At 54.2% G+C, this 16,210-nt stretch overlaps 1 protein-coding gene across 2 annotated transcripts in view; it reads left to right on the top strand.

The window, feature by feature from the left end:
• ADCY1 (adenylate cyclase 1) overlaps positions 1-16,210 on the top strand; it is a 105,160-nt gene that overhangs the window by 43,904 nt on the left and 45,046 nt on the right. For both annotated transcript variants that reach the window (XM_006051280.4, XR_006552889.2), the window contains exons 5-8: positions 700-827; positions 8,326-8,484; positions 11,340-11,481; positions 12,858-13,013. In XM_006051280.4, the coding sequence (XP_006051342.3) occupies positions 700-827; positions 8,326-8,484; positions 11,340-11,481; positions 12,858-13,013 (585 nt within the window). The remainder of the gene's footprint in view (positions 1-699; positions 828-8,325; positions 8,485-11,339; positions 11,482-12,857; positions 13,014-16,210) is intronic.

The following is a 16,210-nucleotide window of genomic DNA, read 5'->3' as shown; positions in this document are numbered from 1 at the left end:
CATCATAGCCAGCCCCGATGGGTTGGTGCAGGATGGATGGTAGCAAGGGTCTCCTGTGTCTCTCTGTCCTCAACTTGAGGGCGAGGTGGGGCCAGCATTCTTCCCATTGTGTAAATGTCCGAGGAGACCTTGTGTGGTATAGGATGCCTTTCTGAGGTGTTCCCTGTGAATGGTGAGGTTAGGGCTTAGACCCCGGCTGGTGATCCTTTAGGGAGAGCTGCTCACATGGCCTGTGGACCTCAACTCTGGGTTAAGCTATGGGGCGCTCAGAGCCGTGTGGCCTGGCCCTTCCTGGGGTGGGTAGGGGTCTAGCATGTTCCAGAAGAGCCATCACATGATGATTTGAGTTGGTGGTCAGACTGTCCCAGCCCCTCTTGGGAGAGAGGACCCCTCCCTGGGGAGAGGAGCTGGCTCCTGGGCGTGGGGTGGCCTCCCAACCTTGAAGGGTCTGTGGGTTTGGCCCTGGTGAACTGAAGGGCGGTAACGTTGAAGGAGTGTGGGGCAGTGTGGGGTGCCCCAAAGTGACCCTAGTCCCAGCCATGGGGAACGCCTGCGCTCTGGAGGTGCCCTGACTGTCGGGGGGGTTGCCTGAACACTGGTCTAGGTTGTGCCTCCAGCTCAGCCTCTGGTGGCAGAGGAGCAGGTGCTCTGGCGGCCCCAGGTATATTGCTAACTTGCCCTTTGCCCTCTCGTCTGAAGGAGAACCACTGCCGCCGCATCAAGATCCTGGGAGATTGCTACTACTGCGTGTCTGGCCTCACTCAGCCCAAGACTGACCACGCCCACTGCTGTGTGGAGATGGGCCTGGACATGATCGACACCATCACGTGAGTGCCCTGTGCTTACCCCGCCCCACCGCGCAGCCTGCCTTGTCCTGGCCAGTGTGTCCAAGGTGGGTCACCTGTGTCGTGGCTGCAGAGAACCAGTGCTTCTTGGCAAGGTGCTGGGTGAAGGTGCCCTGCCTGCACTGCGGAGCTCTGCCTCTGGGAGTCCCTACTGTGCATTTTGTTGGGGCTGCGTTTTTTTGTCCGTGGTGATCCCGGTATTGTCAGCTGTGTGTTGTTGCTGTTAGCACTCAGTCATGTCCAACTTGTTATGACCCCATGGACTGCAGCATGCCAGGCTTCCCTGTCCTTCACTATCTCCCTGAGTTTACTCAAACTCATGTCCATTGAGTTGATGCTGTCCAACCATCTCATCCTCTGTTATCCCCTTCTCCTCCTGCCCTCAATCTTTTCTAGCATCCGGGTCTTTTCCAATGAGTTGGCTCTTCCCATCAGGTGGCCAGAGTATTGGAACTCCAGCTTCAGCATCAGTCCATCCAGTCAATATTCAGGGTTGATTTCCTTTAGGATTGACTAGTTTGATCTCCTTGCAGTCCAAGGGACTCTCAAGAGTCTTCTCCAAAACCGCAGTTCAAAAGCATCAATTCTTTGGCATTCAGCCTTCTTTATGGTCCAGCTCTCATATCTGTATATGACTACTGGAAAAACTATAGCTTTGACTATATGGCCCTTTGTTGGTAAAATGATGTCTCTGCTTTTTAATATGCTGTCTTGGTTTGTCATAGTTTTTCTTCCAAGGAACTGTGCGTTAGTCCAGTCAAAAGAATGAACCTTTCTAGCTTAGCTAGATGAGATGCTCAGGGAGTTGATTGTGGGAAAGTGTTAGTCCCTCAGTCGTGTCTGACTCTTTGCAACCCTATGGACTGTAGCCCACCAGGCGTCTCTGGCCATGGAATTCTCTAGGCAAGAATGCTGGAGTGGGTACCCATTCCCTTCTCCTGGGCATCTTCCCCTTCTAGGGATTGAACCCACATCTCCTGCATTGCAGGCGAATTCTTTACTGTCTGCACAACCAGGGAAGCCCTGGTTGTGGGAAAGCTTTGGCTCAAATCTGGCTAAATCCCAGTTGAAAAGGAATCACGTGTGCTAGCCCATGAGGCCAGATATCCAGGCGTCAGGTGTCCTCTGTGGAGAGAGGCTTAGATGGAGCTGGTCTTTCTGGAACACTGGGAGGCTTGCCTGCTGGTTTCTTAGCCACTCTGTCTCCTCACAGTGCTCGTCAGGGCCTGGGATGAGGCGGTAGGGGGCCTTCTGTCTGGCTAAGGAAGGTCTGGAGCTGGGAGGGTGAGATGGTGGGTGGCGCATAGATCCACATTTCAGCTTCTCAGCAGCATGGAGAGATGGCTTCGGCTCAGTGCGTGGGGTTACCACGGCCTGGTGTGGTCTCACACTCGGGAGAAGAGACTTAATAGCACAAGAGTGGAATGAGACAGGGGTGGACAGCAGGCTTGCTGCACCATCCCTGTGAGGCGGATTGCAGGGTCCACATACTGTGTGTAAAAATAGGGTGCTCAGCATGCTCAGACTGCATGCTTGGTCTGAGCCCACTTCTCAGGAGACAGGACCTGCGTGTCAGCATTGCCTGGGCGAATTGAACCCCCAAGGGCTGCTCTGCCCAGAGAGCCCATGGCAGCTGATCTGGGCTGTGGTCTAGAGTGGATAAGTACCCCCCACCCTCAGGTGATTTCAGTATGTAGCCCCTGCTCTGGAAAAAGAAGCTGAACTGGGGGAGAGGCTGGTTGTTGACCGCTGTGTTGTTTAGGGAGGCCACAGGTGCCCCTGGGTCGTGGGCATGGCGCCGTGAGTCATGCTTCACAGGAAGCAGCAGAGGCTGCAGTGCTGAGATGTCCCTGGCCGAGGCCACAGAGAGGTCTGCTGCAGGCCTGGGGACCTCTGAGTGGACAGAGGAAGTCCAAAAGCAGGAGGGATGGTTTGCATGGTTATGAGATTCCTAAAGCATCTCCTACAGATCCCATGCGTGGTGATTCGGATGCTCAGGATCAGGAATGTTCTTGTCCTCCTGTGGTATGTTGGACCACTGTCGTCAGCTCCCTTTTCAGGCTGATGCTCTGCTGGTGGTGCATCCACCAGCATCATCTCGAAACAGGGTGGTCCATTCCGACCCTTGTGAGCACAGGACCAACTTGTGTGGGTCAAGCATTTGATATCGCAGGATAGAGAGGAGTGTAGTAAGAGATTCATAAAAACCGAGAAAGAAATCTCTGCCAGGGCAGGTGAGCGGCCTGACCAGCTCTGACTTGTGTGAGAATGGAGGGGTCGAGGGTCTCCTTGGACGGCAAGTGGGGAACGATATTGTTTTCTGCTTGGTAGAAAGTTCATTTCTATGGGGAAAACAGATGAAAAGATTTGTCATGTTCTGTGTAAAAGACAAAGCAAAAAGTACTGCCTTGAATGTGGAGTCCCAGGGCTTCCAGGGACAGAGGAGCCTGATGGGCTGCAGTCCATGGGTTCACAAAGAATTGGACATGACTGAGCAACTGAGCACAGAGGACTCTTACCCTCCCAGGAGAGTGGCAGTGCCTAAGGCTGGTACCCCGAGGGCCCCTGGGCTCCTGCTCTGGGGCATCTGGACCCTGTCTGCTCTCAATACCCAAATCAGATCCTTTTCTCAGACTTGTGGACCTAATTAAGGTGTGCAATGCACTCTTAAAAGAAACACCACAGATTAATTCTGTTGGTGTGATTTTTAATAATAATTTAAAGTTATATATATTGCTGGTTTTGGCCAGATGGCACCTGCCCATGGGAGGAATGGAGGTAGAGTGGGAAGTGCCTTACGTGCCCAGTGAGTGTGATGACTGGCTTTGGCTTGCCCTTGCAGAGCTGTGACCCCGGCCATTAGATTCCTCATCTGTAAAATGGGAGTGTCGGCTTCATGACATCCAGGGCTCTGAGTGAGCCTGGACTGGCAGAAATCCAGGGCAGTGGAACCCACTCTTGGCCTCTACTTCTGGGCTCTGTGGCCCGATGGTCAGGGGCTAGACCTTGAAGTTTCTCTCTCTCTCTCTCTCTAGGACTCCTGGTGGCATCATGCTGCTTGGACCTATGTCCCCTTGCCCCCCACCATAGGGTGTGCTGCCCATGTGAGATCTGTGCCGCCACTCTTTCCCACACCCCAGCACCAGCTTTCCTTCATCAGGCCTTGAATATTATTAGGTCAGTCCTGAGGAACTGCTCCTCTGCAGCCGCGTCTGGTACATGAACACTTCCTAGGGTTCAAGCCATCAGTCTCCAGATTCAGGTATTCCTGAGTGGTTTGGGGCTTCCTGCCCAAGGAAACAGATGGGCCCCCTGTCCCATCCTTAAGCTGGTGCTTCAGTTTCCTCACATCCTCACATTTTCTCTGCTGTGAAATGAGCTGTTGTGAGAATTAAATGGGATCCCAGGTTAAATGGGCTGGCAGGGAAGATGCTGGATCCCCAGGCAATGCAGACATCAAATCATCAAGTCTCCCCTTTCCAAAAAGGAGTGGCTCAGGGTGAGCCAGCGGGGTGGCTTCTGTCCCTGGGGCTCTGGAGCATCTTGATTCTGTGCATTTGCAGGAAAGGGGTTTGTCCACTCCACCGGGAGTGCTTCGACCATCACAGGAATTAGCCAATCACAAGTCAGACCTCCAAACATACAAGTACCATTTTGCTAAATTCTTAATCCAAACATGGCTTTGCTTGCAGTCTGGGTATTTTTAGTTCACTATAATAAGTAGAAGTGAATGGCGTGTGCTCTTCTTTCCCTGACCCATCTTTGAACTGGTAAGGGCCAGCTTGTCTGTGCTCAGGTCATGGGTAGACCCGATGTACCCAGCTGGAGTGGAGGTCGAATGAGAAGAGATGCTCAAATGGCAAAAGTCATTTCTGATGGTTCTGGAGGCCCCATTCTCCCCCTCCTCAGTTTTCTCAGTTCTTGGTAAATGTTCCTCAGTGAGATAGTTTTTTTTTTTTTTTTTTTTAATGGTTTTTCTTTAAAAAAAAATTTTTTTTATACAATTAAAAAATTACAGTATAGTTGTTTACTATTGTGTTAGTTTCAGATGTGATTCAGTTATACATATGTGTATATTCTTTTTCAGGTTCTTTTCCCTTATAGGTTATTACAAGGTATTGAGTATGGTTCCCTGTGTTACACAGTAGGTCCTTGTTGGTGATCTAGAGTGAGACAGTTCTTTTTTTTTTAATATATATTTATTTTTATTTATTTATTTGACTGTACCAGGTCTTAGTTACAGCGTGTGGGATCGAGTTCCCTGACCAGGGATCAAACCCAGGCCTCCTGCATTGGAAGCAAGGCACCTTAGCCAGTGGACCACCAGGGAAGTCCTTAGAGTGAGACAGTTCTTGAGGAAAGTTTTATCTTAAGTGATTGTCCAGTTAACTGCACATCTGTTAGTGCAATTGAGAACCTGCTGGAAGGGATGACAGATGGAGTGAGTTGGTAGAGTATCCTGGGCTGCCTGGTTGGTTGGAAGCTTGGGAAGGTCCTGCATACCAGGGACCCCTGAAGGCTTTCTTGAGGGAGGTGGACGTGGGTCCCAGAAGTCCCCCTGCCCTCCTTCGATTGCTGCAACAGTAGAAATGCCTAAAATGCACAAAACACCTTTTGCAAGTTTACTTATTTACATTTCCCAAATTGATTTCTTTTTGTGAATTAAAAATTAAAAAAAAAATTTTAGTTTTCTTATTTTGGTACCTTTAACTGGAGATCGGCAAATGAATGAAAAAAAGTTAAAACTGAAAAAAAATACACATTCAAAATATATTCAGCTAATTAGGTATTAAAGATATGTGGACAGCCAGACTTTCAAAAAACCTTTATTATAAGTTGGTGACATGCATACTTCTAAGATTCTCAGAGGTGAACACCAGGCTGCCCTGGACCCTGCATAGATGTATCTGATTCTGTGGCCTGGCCTCCTGAATGCAGAGGATGGTGAGCTAGGCTGGAAGGCCAGCCAGGAAGTTGGCATCTTAGCTCACCTTTGGGGCCCCTGGGTGCCATGGTTTTGGGGGACAGGCCCTTGGTGGATGAAGTGACCAGTTATGGGCAGAGCTGCTCCTGGTTAGAGGCCAGATTGAGGGGAAGGTTTGAGTGGAGGCTGCTTGGGCAGGGGGCAGTGGCCAGTGGGGGCGCCTGTGGACAGGCAGTGGGTAAATGAGCAGTGTGTAAGTAGAAGTTAGGGTGAGGGCAGGTGAGGGGGACGCTGACCTGGCAGGTGGGCTGGGTCCAGCGAACCTGATTCTTCTTGTGTTATTAATGACAAATGGGACTTCGTCAGTAATGCTGACAAATCCTGGCCTCTGTGGAGCAGAGTGGCGGCAGCTCAGGGCCGAGCAGGTTGGCCATCGTCGTCCCCTCTTGCTGGAGTGCCCCATGGAGCCTGTTAGTATCTCCACAGCCCATGCAATAGGAGCAGCGGGATGTGGGTGCTGAGGGGCACTAGAGTTGAGTTTGAATGCTTTCAGAGCCTGCAGGGGCTCATTCAGCCCCACGCTGGATTGCACACAGTGAGACTGAAGCCAGGAGAGGGCAGAGGTCGATGTGGTCAGTCGCCAGGTCAGATGGGGTTTCCCCAGAGGCCTTCATTTCTCTTAAACCACCTTCCCTGGCCTGTGCTCCCCCCACGCTCTGTCCTCCCTCTCCTGCGCCTCGACCACACCCCCTCATCCTGTCCCTTCCTGGCTGCAGCCTCTAGTCCTTGGTCTGAAGACAGGACACTGGCATTGAAGCAGCTGAGTGTGCAAGAGCTGGGCTGGGGAGGCGGAGCTCTGAGGGCTCGGCCAGTGGGGCCCCCTGGGTGGATAAGTGTTCCCTTCTTTAACACTGCTACTCTTGTTCTGATGATCAATAAATTGCGAATCATTAGTAGGGGCATCATTTATCAATAACCTGCTATGAAGAGATGATGGGTTTCAGAGTCTTTGGGGATTTTTAGCCATTTCCATCTGGCATTCCTGTTGGTGGCCATCTCTGTCTTCCTTTCTGCACAGAACTGGCTCCTTTCGCTGTCAGAGGCCTGGTGAGCCAAAGCTTTGGGACCTTCCTTCTTTTTCACTCTCCTTGTGATGTTGTGGACTTAAGTTGTGTCTGGTCACATTCATTTTGTTCCAGATGAAGATTCCCAGTCTCTTTATTCCAACATCACTCAAAGCTCCTCATTCTTTAATTTTTTTTTTTTTTTTAGTCCTTCAGGGTTTTTCTTTGGAGAACAGTGAGCTGGTGGTTCTCAGGAGTTGCGGGTGGGTGAGGGGAATGGAACTGTCCTCATCACGGGCCTGCTGTGTCCCCCAGTGTGGCTCAGCCTCCCTCCCTTCTTGCTCTGGAACTTCTAACACACCTGCTGTGCAGGGCCACCTTTGCACCCACCCAGGGTGGAGGGGCCAGGGGAGCCGTGACTGACCTCCTGCCCACTCTCACGCTTCCTTGCAATTCTGTCACTTGGAGCACACCAAGCAGGCCTTGATACTGCTTCCTCAACAATACGCTCTAAGACTGTTCTGCCTTTTGGGGAAAAGTGGAAAAAAAAAAAAAAAAGAAACATGGCATCAGAGGGTCTCCCCATGGCAGCGCTGCGTCTGCTGTGCTCTGACCTGTGATCACAGCCTGTCATGTGCCTCCCGCATCTCACTCCACTGTGGGCCTGGAGAGGCCCTGCAGGCATCTTCATGGCCCAGAGGGGATTTCTGAGCCCTGCCCACCTACAGGTTGCCTTGATTTCTCTTTCCAAGAGCTTTAAAAACCATCTCCCATTTCCTTGCCCAAATGCCTCCTCTGACACTGCCCTCACTTCCAAGGGTGGTCTCTCCTGGGGGCCTCAGGGCTTCAAGCCACCCTCTGCTGGAAGCTAGAGCCCAGGGACATGAGCGGCTGGGCAGGTGGAGTGCACACTGGCCCTGCAGTCTAATTTCAGCATCTACCCGTTTCATCTTGTTTTCTCCCGTGAGTTGACTGTGGCACAATTTACGTCCCACAAAGTTCTCCTGTTGTTCGGACGGGTTTGCAGAGTCCTGGGCCTCCCCACAGGATTAGCCTGCCTTCTCAGTCAGGGAACTTGGGGTCAAACCTTGACCATTCCTGGGGCTTCTGGGACCCCGTCACATGTTCCCCATGGCTCTTACGCTGGCCCCCGGGTAGGCAGCAGGCATGAGCACCCCTGATCAGGTTGGTGGTACACAGTGCAGGATCAGGGTCCTGGGACTAGGACCTTGGGCTTGTTTCCCTTCTGTGGCTGCCCTGGGTAAGGAGCGGGGAGGGGAGGTGCGGTGCCTTGTGAGCTGAGCAGTGGCCCTGGAGTTTGGGGGAGCCAGCCTGGAGGGACCCCTGCCCACCAGAGGCCACAGCTCAGGGGTCAGGCTAATTAGGTCAGGAGACCACCGTCCCATCCAGGCTTCTGCTGTCCTGTGCTCATGGCACTATGGGAGCAGACTGCAGGGTCCCAGCTTCCGCCCTGTGTCTATGTTTGTTGCAGGTCCGTGGCTGAGGCCACTGAGGTGGACTTGAACATGCGTGTGGGGCTGCACACCGGCAGGGTCCTCTGCGGGGTCCTGGGCCTGCGTAAGTGGCAGTATGATGTGTGGTCCAACGACGTGACCCTGGCCAACGTCATGGAGGCCGCTGGCCTGCCTGGGTAAGTCCGGGATCCTGAGGGCAGGGGTAGGGGATAGTACTTGGCCCTTCTGCTTGGAGGGCCTGGAAGCCTGGCCATCCTAGCCCCCATCGACAATTGGAGGGGCTTGTGCTGGGCTGACTGAGACTCCTGGCCTTCACGGAGAGCAGGCAAGCTGACAGGAGGTGGTGGTGACTGACAGCCCCGTGTCTGCCTGGCTGGGAGCTGTCCAGAGTGCTGACTGCTGCTTCTCACTTCACTTTCTTTCTCAGACTTACACAGCGGAAAGCGTTGTGGTTTAGCGCCCCACTAGGGAAATTAACAGATTTTCTTCTAGAATGAGGATGTGTTTCTCATTGGTCCGTGCACTTCTAATGCCTCCTAATTACAGTTGCCTGCCTTTGTCTCATTTTATTCAAACCATTCCACAGAGCCAAGGCATCGTATTGCTGTAAAAACATTAATCTGAGAGCTGAGCGGGTGCTCCCCTCCTTCCATGAGCAGTGGGCAGCAGGGGGATGACGTGATTGCAGGAAGGGGGCTCTGAGGCACATTCATCTCTCAGTCATACCCTCCTGCTTTCCTCCCCTTAAGGGGTTCATGGGCTGTGCTTGCAGCTGCTGCTGGGCCCAGCTGTGGTTCCCAGGGGCTAGAGCTGAGCGTTAGACGCTTGCACATGTGTGTCTGCTTTTGCACACTTCCTCCGAACTTCAGGGCAAAGCTCTGTGCCCTCTTCTGTGGCCCCTCTGGCCTTGGCTGCCTGTCCTCTGCCTGCCCCCAGGCATCCTGTTCTCACCCTAGAGGCCTGCTGTCCTCTGGGCCACGTCTTTCCTCCTCCCTCCTGGCCTGACCTCAGGGGGGAGTGTAGAAACAGGGGTCCCCTTTCTATGTGTTGAGGCCCTGAGCTTGGCTGAGGGCCAGGTGGCATCCGAGGCTGCTCGGCGTGCTCTGGAGAGTGGCTTTGAAATCAGGAAAGGGAGGCTTATGGGACTTGAGGAAGTAGCGAGCCTGGAGATTAGAATCCAACAGCAGAAAAAGGGAAAATCTTCCTCAAAGCCTCACTGCATCTGTCCCAGGAATGGCCACAGCATTTCTGCATGTTCAGTTGCTTCAATTGTGTCTGACTCTTTTTGACTCCATGGACTGTAGCCCTCCAGGCTCCTCTGTTCATGAGATTCTCCCGGCAAGAATACTGGAGTGGGTTGCCATGCCCTTCTCCAGGGGATCTTTCCAACCCAGGGATCAAACCCACGTCTCTTATGTCTCCTGCATTGGCAGGTGGGTTCTGTACCAATAGTGCCACCTGGGAAGCCTAGGGCATTTCTAAGTGAGCTCAAAAACCCTGGCATTGTTGTCTTCAACCAGGATGCCTTTGAGCATCCCCCGGGGGGACCCTGGAAGGCCCTGACTCCTCCCTCCCGCACCCTGTCCTTCAGTGCTCCCCCCATCCTGTTCTCTGCCCTGCAGAGCAGGGTCTCAGGGGGTCACTGTAAACACCTTCTCACTGTGTCTGCCCCCTCCCCCTCTGGCAGCTGTGCTCATAGCCCCTTGGTCTGGCACAAAATCCAGACCATCAGCCAGCAAGGAGGTGACAGGAGCTGCCCACCTCCATCCTCCCCTGCCTGCTGAGATCCCACGGGTCCTACCTGCTCTGCAGCTCCATGTTTGGACAAGCACAGGGACTTCCCACCGTTAGGGAGCTCTTCACAGGCCCCCTCACCTGGCCAGGGCCTCTTTCAAGTTGGGGCTGACCTGTAGCTCTGCTCCCCTGACTCCATCTACCAGACCCCCAGGAGGGGCCTCATCCCCCATGCCCGCTCTCTACTTGGCTTCCTTTTTTCCTCTTCTCCTCCACCCCACCTTTCGGAGACACTCCTCTCCCCGCCCCCCACAAAAGAAGGACCGCCAGCCAGGAGCATAGTAATTACAGAGTGCCTGACGGATGCAGCGCTGTTCCTAGAGGGGAGTGTCAGCAGCAAAGACAGAGGCCCTGGCCCTGGTGGGCTTCACATACTGGGGGGCCACAGGGAGCACTCTGCGGAGTGCACAAGAGGGGAGCATGACACAGGGCTGGGGCGGGGGGGCCTTTTTCATCAGTCAGACTGGGTCTTCCCAGGCACAGAGGTCAGTTAGGGACTCACAGGTCCTCGGGGGCACTGAAACTCTGGAACTCCACACTGAGCACAAGGAGGAGGGAGAGTGAGAGTCCCTGAGAGAAGGGGAGCCAAGAGGCAGAAAGAGGAGCAGCGGAGGGGCAGGGTGCTGAGAAGGAATGCAGGGAATGCAGGCGTCAGGAGGAGGGCCTGGGGAGGAGGAGAGCCCTCAGCTGTGTTCAGTGCTGCACAATGAGGACCAGACATCAGATCAGCTGTGTGTGGCCAGAAGTGGCCTCAGCAGAGGGTTCCGGGCACTGCGGGGTTGGGGGGACAGAGGAGGCAGAGCATTGCCATTCCCCCTGCAGGACCTGACACTGGGCCGAGTCCTCCCGCCCTGGGGATTTTGGGGACAGACCACGGCCTGGGGAGAGGCCTCCTTCTCCTTCACTTCGCCGCCCTCTGCATCCCTCGTTGTCCCTTCTGCATCCTGACACTTGCTTCCCTCCTCCCCTTCAGTTCCCCTCTGGCCCCTTCTCCCCTCTGCCTGCAGCTCTCTTTGCTCTCAACCCCTCTTTGCACATGTTCCCCTCCCTCTGGGTCCCCCTAATGCTCCTCCCCACCTTCCAGCCCTCTGTGCTTGTGCCCCAGGGAACCTGAGTGGTCCTTCCAGAGCTTGCCCTTGGGGAGGGGACATCCCTGCCAGGACCCTGCAGAGTGTCAGCCCTGTGGGGGAGGCCCCCCTTTGACTCTGAGCAGGGATCTCCATGCCCTTTTCCACAGGAAGGTTCACATCACAAAGACCACCCTGGCGTGCCTGAACGGTGACTATGAGGTGGAGCCGGGACACGGACACGAGAGGAACAGTTTTCTGAAAACTCATAACATCGAGACCTTTTTTATTGTGCCCTCACATCGGCGAAAGGTAGGCTTGAGAGCGTCTCCTGTGCAGAGCCTTCATTCTCCTCAGATCGCTGCTTCTCAGGCCCTGAGCTCTGCGTACTCGAGGGTGTTCCCACTGACCTTGTGTGCTGGGCCTGGCCTGCTGCATGTGTGGGGAGGGCTGAGGGGGAGGGGCGGGGAGGGAACTTGGAGTTGGGGCCCTGGGGTCCTTAAGGGCTGGGCCATCTGAGTCCTCCTGCACCTCCCTGGGCCTTTGCTGCCTCTCCTGCAAATTAGGTTTGAGAACCTTCTGCAGGAAGTCAGTGATGGATTGTACTGTGGATTAAGGGGTGCTGTGCACAAAGGAAGGCTTGTGACCATCCTGTGTGGGCACTGAAGGTCACTCCACCCTGGGGAAGTGATCTGGACATGATCAAGGGTGACTGAGCCACTTCCAGGGCTCAGGTGAGGGCGCAGGGCTCAGGCGAGGGTGCAGGGCTCTGGAGAGGGTGCAGGGCTCAGGTGGGGGTGCAGGACTAAGGTGAGGGGCGCTGGACACAAGAGGCTGTGGTACTCCTTCTGGACACAAGCAGGTCAGATGTGAGGGAGACCTTTGGGTTTCGCTGTTCTGGTGCTTCCCTGGTCTAGCCCTCTCCAGGCTGGGATACATGCACCCATGTGGCATGGGGACCTTGGATGGGGTAGCACTGGCAAGGCGAGAGAAGTGGGGCTCAGGGAAGGACAGGTAGGGTGAGGTGAGCTGATTCCTGGAGAAGGCGAGTGAGTGTGCATGACAAGGGCAGGTGTGAGGTGGGCTGGAGGAGGGCTGGGTGAGAGGTTTGGTTGGCCAGCTCGGGTGAGCCTGGGAACAGGGGAGCAGAGGGCGGGGCCCGAGGAGGGAGGCCTGGGAGCGGCTGCTTGCATGCAGGAGGTTCTGAGCTGTAGGAGGGAGCCTTGGGGCCCCGCGTGGATGCCGCCCTGTCATGCAGAATTAAACTACAGCATCAGTCAGGGCTGCGCTTTGAGGATGAGCAGGATGATATGGTTTGTACAATGAGCAGCCCCTTTGGAGGAATTTGGGGTGAAAAAGGGAGACAAAAAGGCAAAAGGCAGAAGGGGAGGTCTACAGGAGTGACCCTGGTGGGCCTGTGGGTGACACTCACCAGCGTGGTGCAGACCTAGTTGGGTGATGTCCACACATCCGCCCCGGGATTCAGGCATTGCTCTGGTTTCAGAGGCATTGGGTGGAGTTGAGAGCTGCATGTTTGGGGGCTGGGTTGTGGTTCTGTTCCCTGGCGAGCAGCAGGCCTTGAGCTAGCTGCCTGTGACCCCTCTGCCCCATCACATTTGCGCTCCCCGCCCAAGAGGCAGGACGTGCCTGTTACTCACAGTGTATCTCTTTGCTGCATGTCTGCACAGATATTTCCGGGGCTGATTCTCTCAGACATAAAACCGGCCAAGAGGATGAAGTTCAAGACCGTGTGCTACCTGCTGGTGCAGCTCATGCACTGCCGGAAGATGTTCAAGGCCGAGATCCCTTTCTCCAACGTCATGACCTGTGAGGACGACGACAAGGTAGGCTGGCCCTGCTCCCGCGTGCCGGCCCTGCCGAGTCCCCACCCGTCTGTCCTCCTAGTGCGGTCCTGCCGTGGTCAGCTCCATCAGCCCCGCCCCTCATGTTTCATAGTCTCGTAAATGCTCTTTGGAGCTGGGCTGCTTTGCTTTCCTGCAGAAACCTTTTTATTATCTTGAATTTTTTTCCCCCCACAAGTTGACATTCCATGGATTTATCGGTGAATTCGAGCTCAGATCCCCCAGATGTTTAAATCTGTCCTCTGGATATTCACACGTCAGATGTTGTAGTGCTGCTTCTGGGGACTCCTTCCCCCTCTGTCTGCACCCCAAGAGCCTCAGTGTGGTGTCACCACAACATTGTCCTTCACCTCCGTGGGGAGCATCTCTGACCATCTGCTCCCTCCCTGTCTGGCTCTCATATCAGAGACCCCCCTTCCTCTGTTAAGTCCCTCTAGTTGATGGTACATGGCCTCCAGACTTGACAGAGGTTCCTTTTGGAGGTGTTCCTGCAGGGAAACCTGGGTGCAGGACTTTCCATTTTTCTTCTTGGGTTGGTTTCTTCTTGAGTCACCTTCCGATCTTCTTTAGTCTTCTGCTGGAGTTGGCTGGGGCCTGGGGTGAAAGCATGGAGCTGAATGGGGAGGCACCACCGTGGCTAGGGGTGGTCCTCAGTGTCTGCCTCAACCACGCGGCCCTTGTGTCTGTAACCCCCCTGATCCCTTCCCCTCCAGGGAAGACCCTGGTCCTCTGGGAGCCTGGGGTGAAGCCTTGTGCTCCATCACTTCATCAGTAGCTCTGAGCATACTCTTCCCAAGTCCTCTTGTCATTGGCCCTCCAGCCCCTGTCCTGCACCAACGGCTGCACCTTCTGAATATTCTCACTTTCACCCTCGTCTGTGTTCTTGAATCTGTCAGTGACTGATTGCCTGTTTCCTGAGATTGCTTCGCTGCCATCTGCACTCTGGTTTTCTCTGTCTTATGGGTTTTATGCCTTTAAAAGGAATTCCTTCACCACAGTTTCAGTGGCTTTTTAGGAAGAAGCAAAATCCTGCTGCTTCTCACTTGTAGTGCCTTATTCTAGAGGGAGTTTTTGTGGTTTGATTACGGGCTTCTATTTGGGAAGACTTTATCTGGAAATGCAGTAAGAGCTCTGTTGATGGAGAATTCTCCCAGGGAGATTGGTCTTTCCTCTGCCTGCCACGAGGGAGTCTTTGAACTAAATGCCCGACTTGTGGTTTCTAGATGTCCCAGGAGGCAGGTGCATGCGTGCACATGCCTTTGGTGGAGAGTCAGGTCTAAGACAGGCCAGCGTCCTCACTGACCCCACTGCTTAGTCTCTCCTGGTCGTGGAGCCTCTCAGGGTCTGGGGTTCAGCCAGATGTCTGTGACTTCACTGCCCATCTTGCTTGGGCCCTGGGTTTTCTGTGAGCCCCATGAGAGCATGATGGCACCATTCCCTGGCCTGAATTCCTATTGTCCTATTGTTTCTGGCCTCTGGTCATTTCCCTTACTTTTTTGTCAGTTCAGTTGTTCATTTCACAGTATGAGTGGGTTGATATATTTACCCAGAACATGTAACAGGAGCACTCTCAGGCTTTCCTGTTTGCCAGCTTGCCAGAGTAGAAATCGCTGTCTTCTTCCTGCAGCGCCCCCACCCCCGCAACCCCCTTGACTCAACTTAACCCTCCAGAGATGGGACTGGGGGAGGGGAGTGAGGTGTACAATTTAAATACATGTCCAAAACTCAGTGTCAGGATAAATTGCCTACATGCGTGCTCAGTTGTGTCCAGCTCTTTGCAATCCCATGGACTGTAGCCTGCCAGGCTCCTCTGTCCATGGGATTCTCCAGGCAAGAATAGAGGTTGATTTCCCACTCAGCTCCATGCTTTCACCCCAGGCTCCACCCAACTCCAGCAGAAGACTAAAGATGGTGGGAAGGTGAATCTGACCACCCAAGAAGAAAAATGGAAAGTCCTGCACCCAGATTGCCCTGCAGGAACACCTCCAAAAGGAATCTCTTTCAAGTCTGGAGGCCGTGTACCATCAACTAGAGAGACTTAACCAAGGAAGGGGGGCTCCTGACATCTCCAGGAGCGGGTTGTCATTTCCTCCTCCAGGGGATCTTCCCGACCCAGGGATTGAACTTGGGTCTCCCTTATCTCCTGCACTGCAGGTAGACTGTTTACAGCTGAGCCATCTGGGAAGCATCAGGATAAATAATAGTGCAGTATTTTTAAAAAATCAAGTGTAATCCAAAAGAACCCACAGTGAACAAAAAATCAAATTTTAGATGAAGCCAGGGCAGTGCAGAGTCATTGACCTGGAGCCCGAGGCAAGGGCTGGTGTCCCAAGGACTCTTCAGAGAAGTTGGGGTGGGGAGAGGGGAGAGAGCGAATCATTCCTGTTGGGTTGCCTGGAAGGGTGGGGTTCATAAGATTGAGGAGCTGAAGCTTTTCCTGGGCAGAGCCTGCTAACCTGTGAAAGGAGCCTGTGACCTTTGGATTCAGACTGTGTCTGATGAGCCCACACCGTTAGCGTCAGTCTCTCGTTCTCAGGGACTGAGCAGCCCCTTGGTGTCCCCGCTCGGACCTGAGAGTGCCAGCAGCAGACCCTACCCAGCCCACGGCTCCTTAGTTGAGGAGGAATCACATGCTGGGCTCACTGGCCACCTTCTCTGGCTGGTGTCTGCAGCCCATCCTCCTGGCCCCATGGCCCAGGAACCCAGGGAGCCCTGCAGCTCCACCCTTCCCATCCCTGCTCTGGGGAGACCAGCCGTGCTCAGGGCCCCTTCTCTCCTTCCTTTCACACCAGAGTTCAGATTCCTGGATTCTTCCCCAAGCCTGTCACTTCCATGGCTCTGTGGTCCTTCTGTCTCCCCTGGGAGCATGAGGGGTGGTATCCCAGGTTTCATCCTCAGCCCCTCTGTCCCCACAGTCTCCCACGGGTCTCCCCTGGGGATTCAGGGTCCTTAGACCCCTGCTCCAACATTCCCGACATCTCTGGTGCTTGGGATACCTCCGCTGCTGCCTGGCTGGCCCCCGACTGAGGATCCCACAGCCCAGTCCTGTGCTCTGCTCTCAGACGCCCTCTTGCATCCAGCCTTCTTCTCCCTCCATCTCGCTGTCTTCTCTAGACTCTGATCCCTCGCCCCCAGCACACCCAATTCTCACCTCTTTTCCCCCTGGACAGCCTCCGTGG

Source organism: Bubalus bubalis, chromosome 8 (genome assembly GCF_019923935.1).
Source record: "Bubalus bubalis isolate 160015118507 breed Murrah chromosome 8, NDDB_SH_1, whole genome shotgun sequence".
Lineage (NCBI taxonomy): Eukaryota > Metazoa > Chordata > Mammalia > Artiodactyla > Bovidae > Bubalus > Bubalus bubalis.
This window is presented reverse-complemented; position numbering and strand designations above follow the sequence as displayed.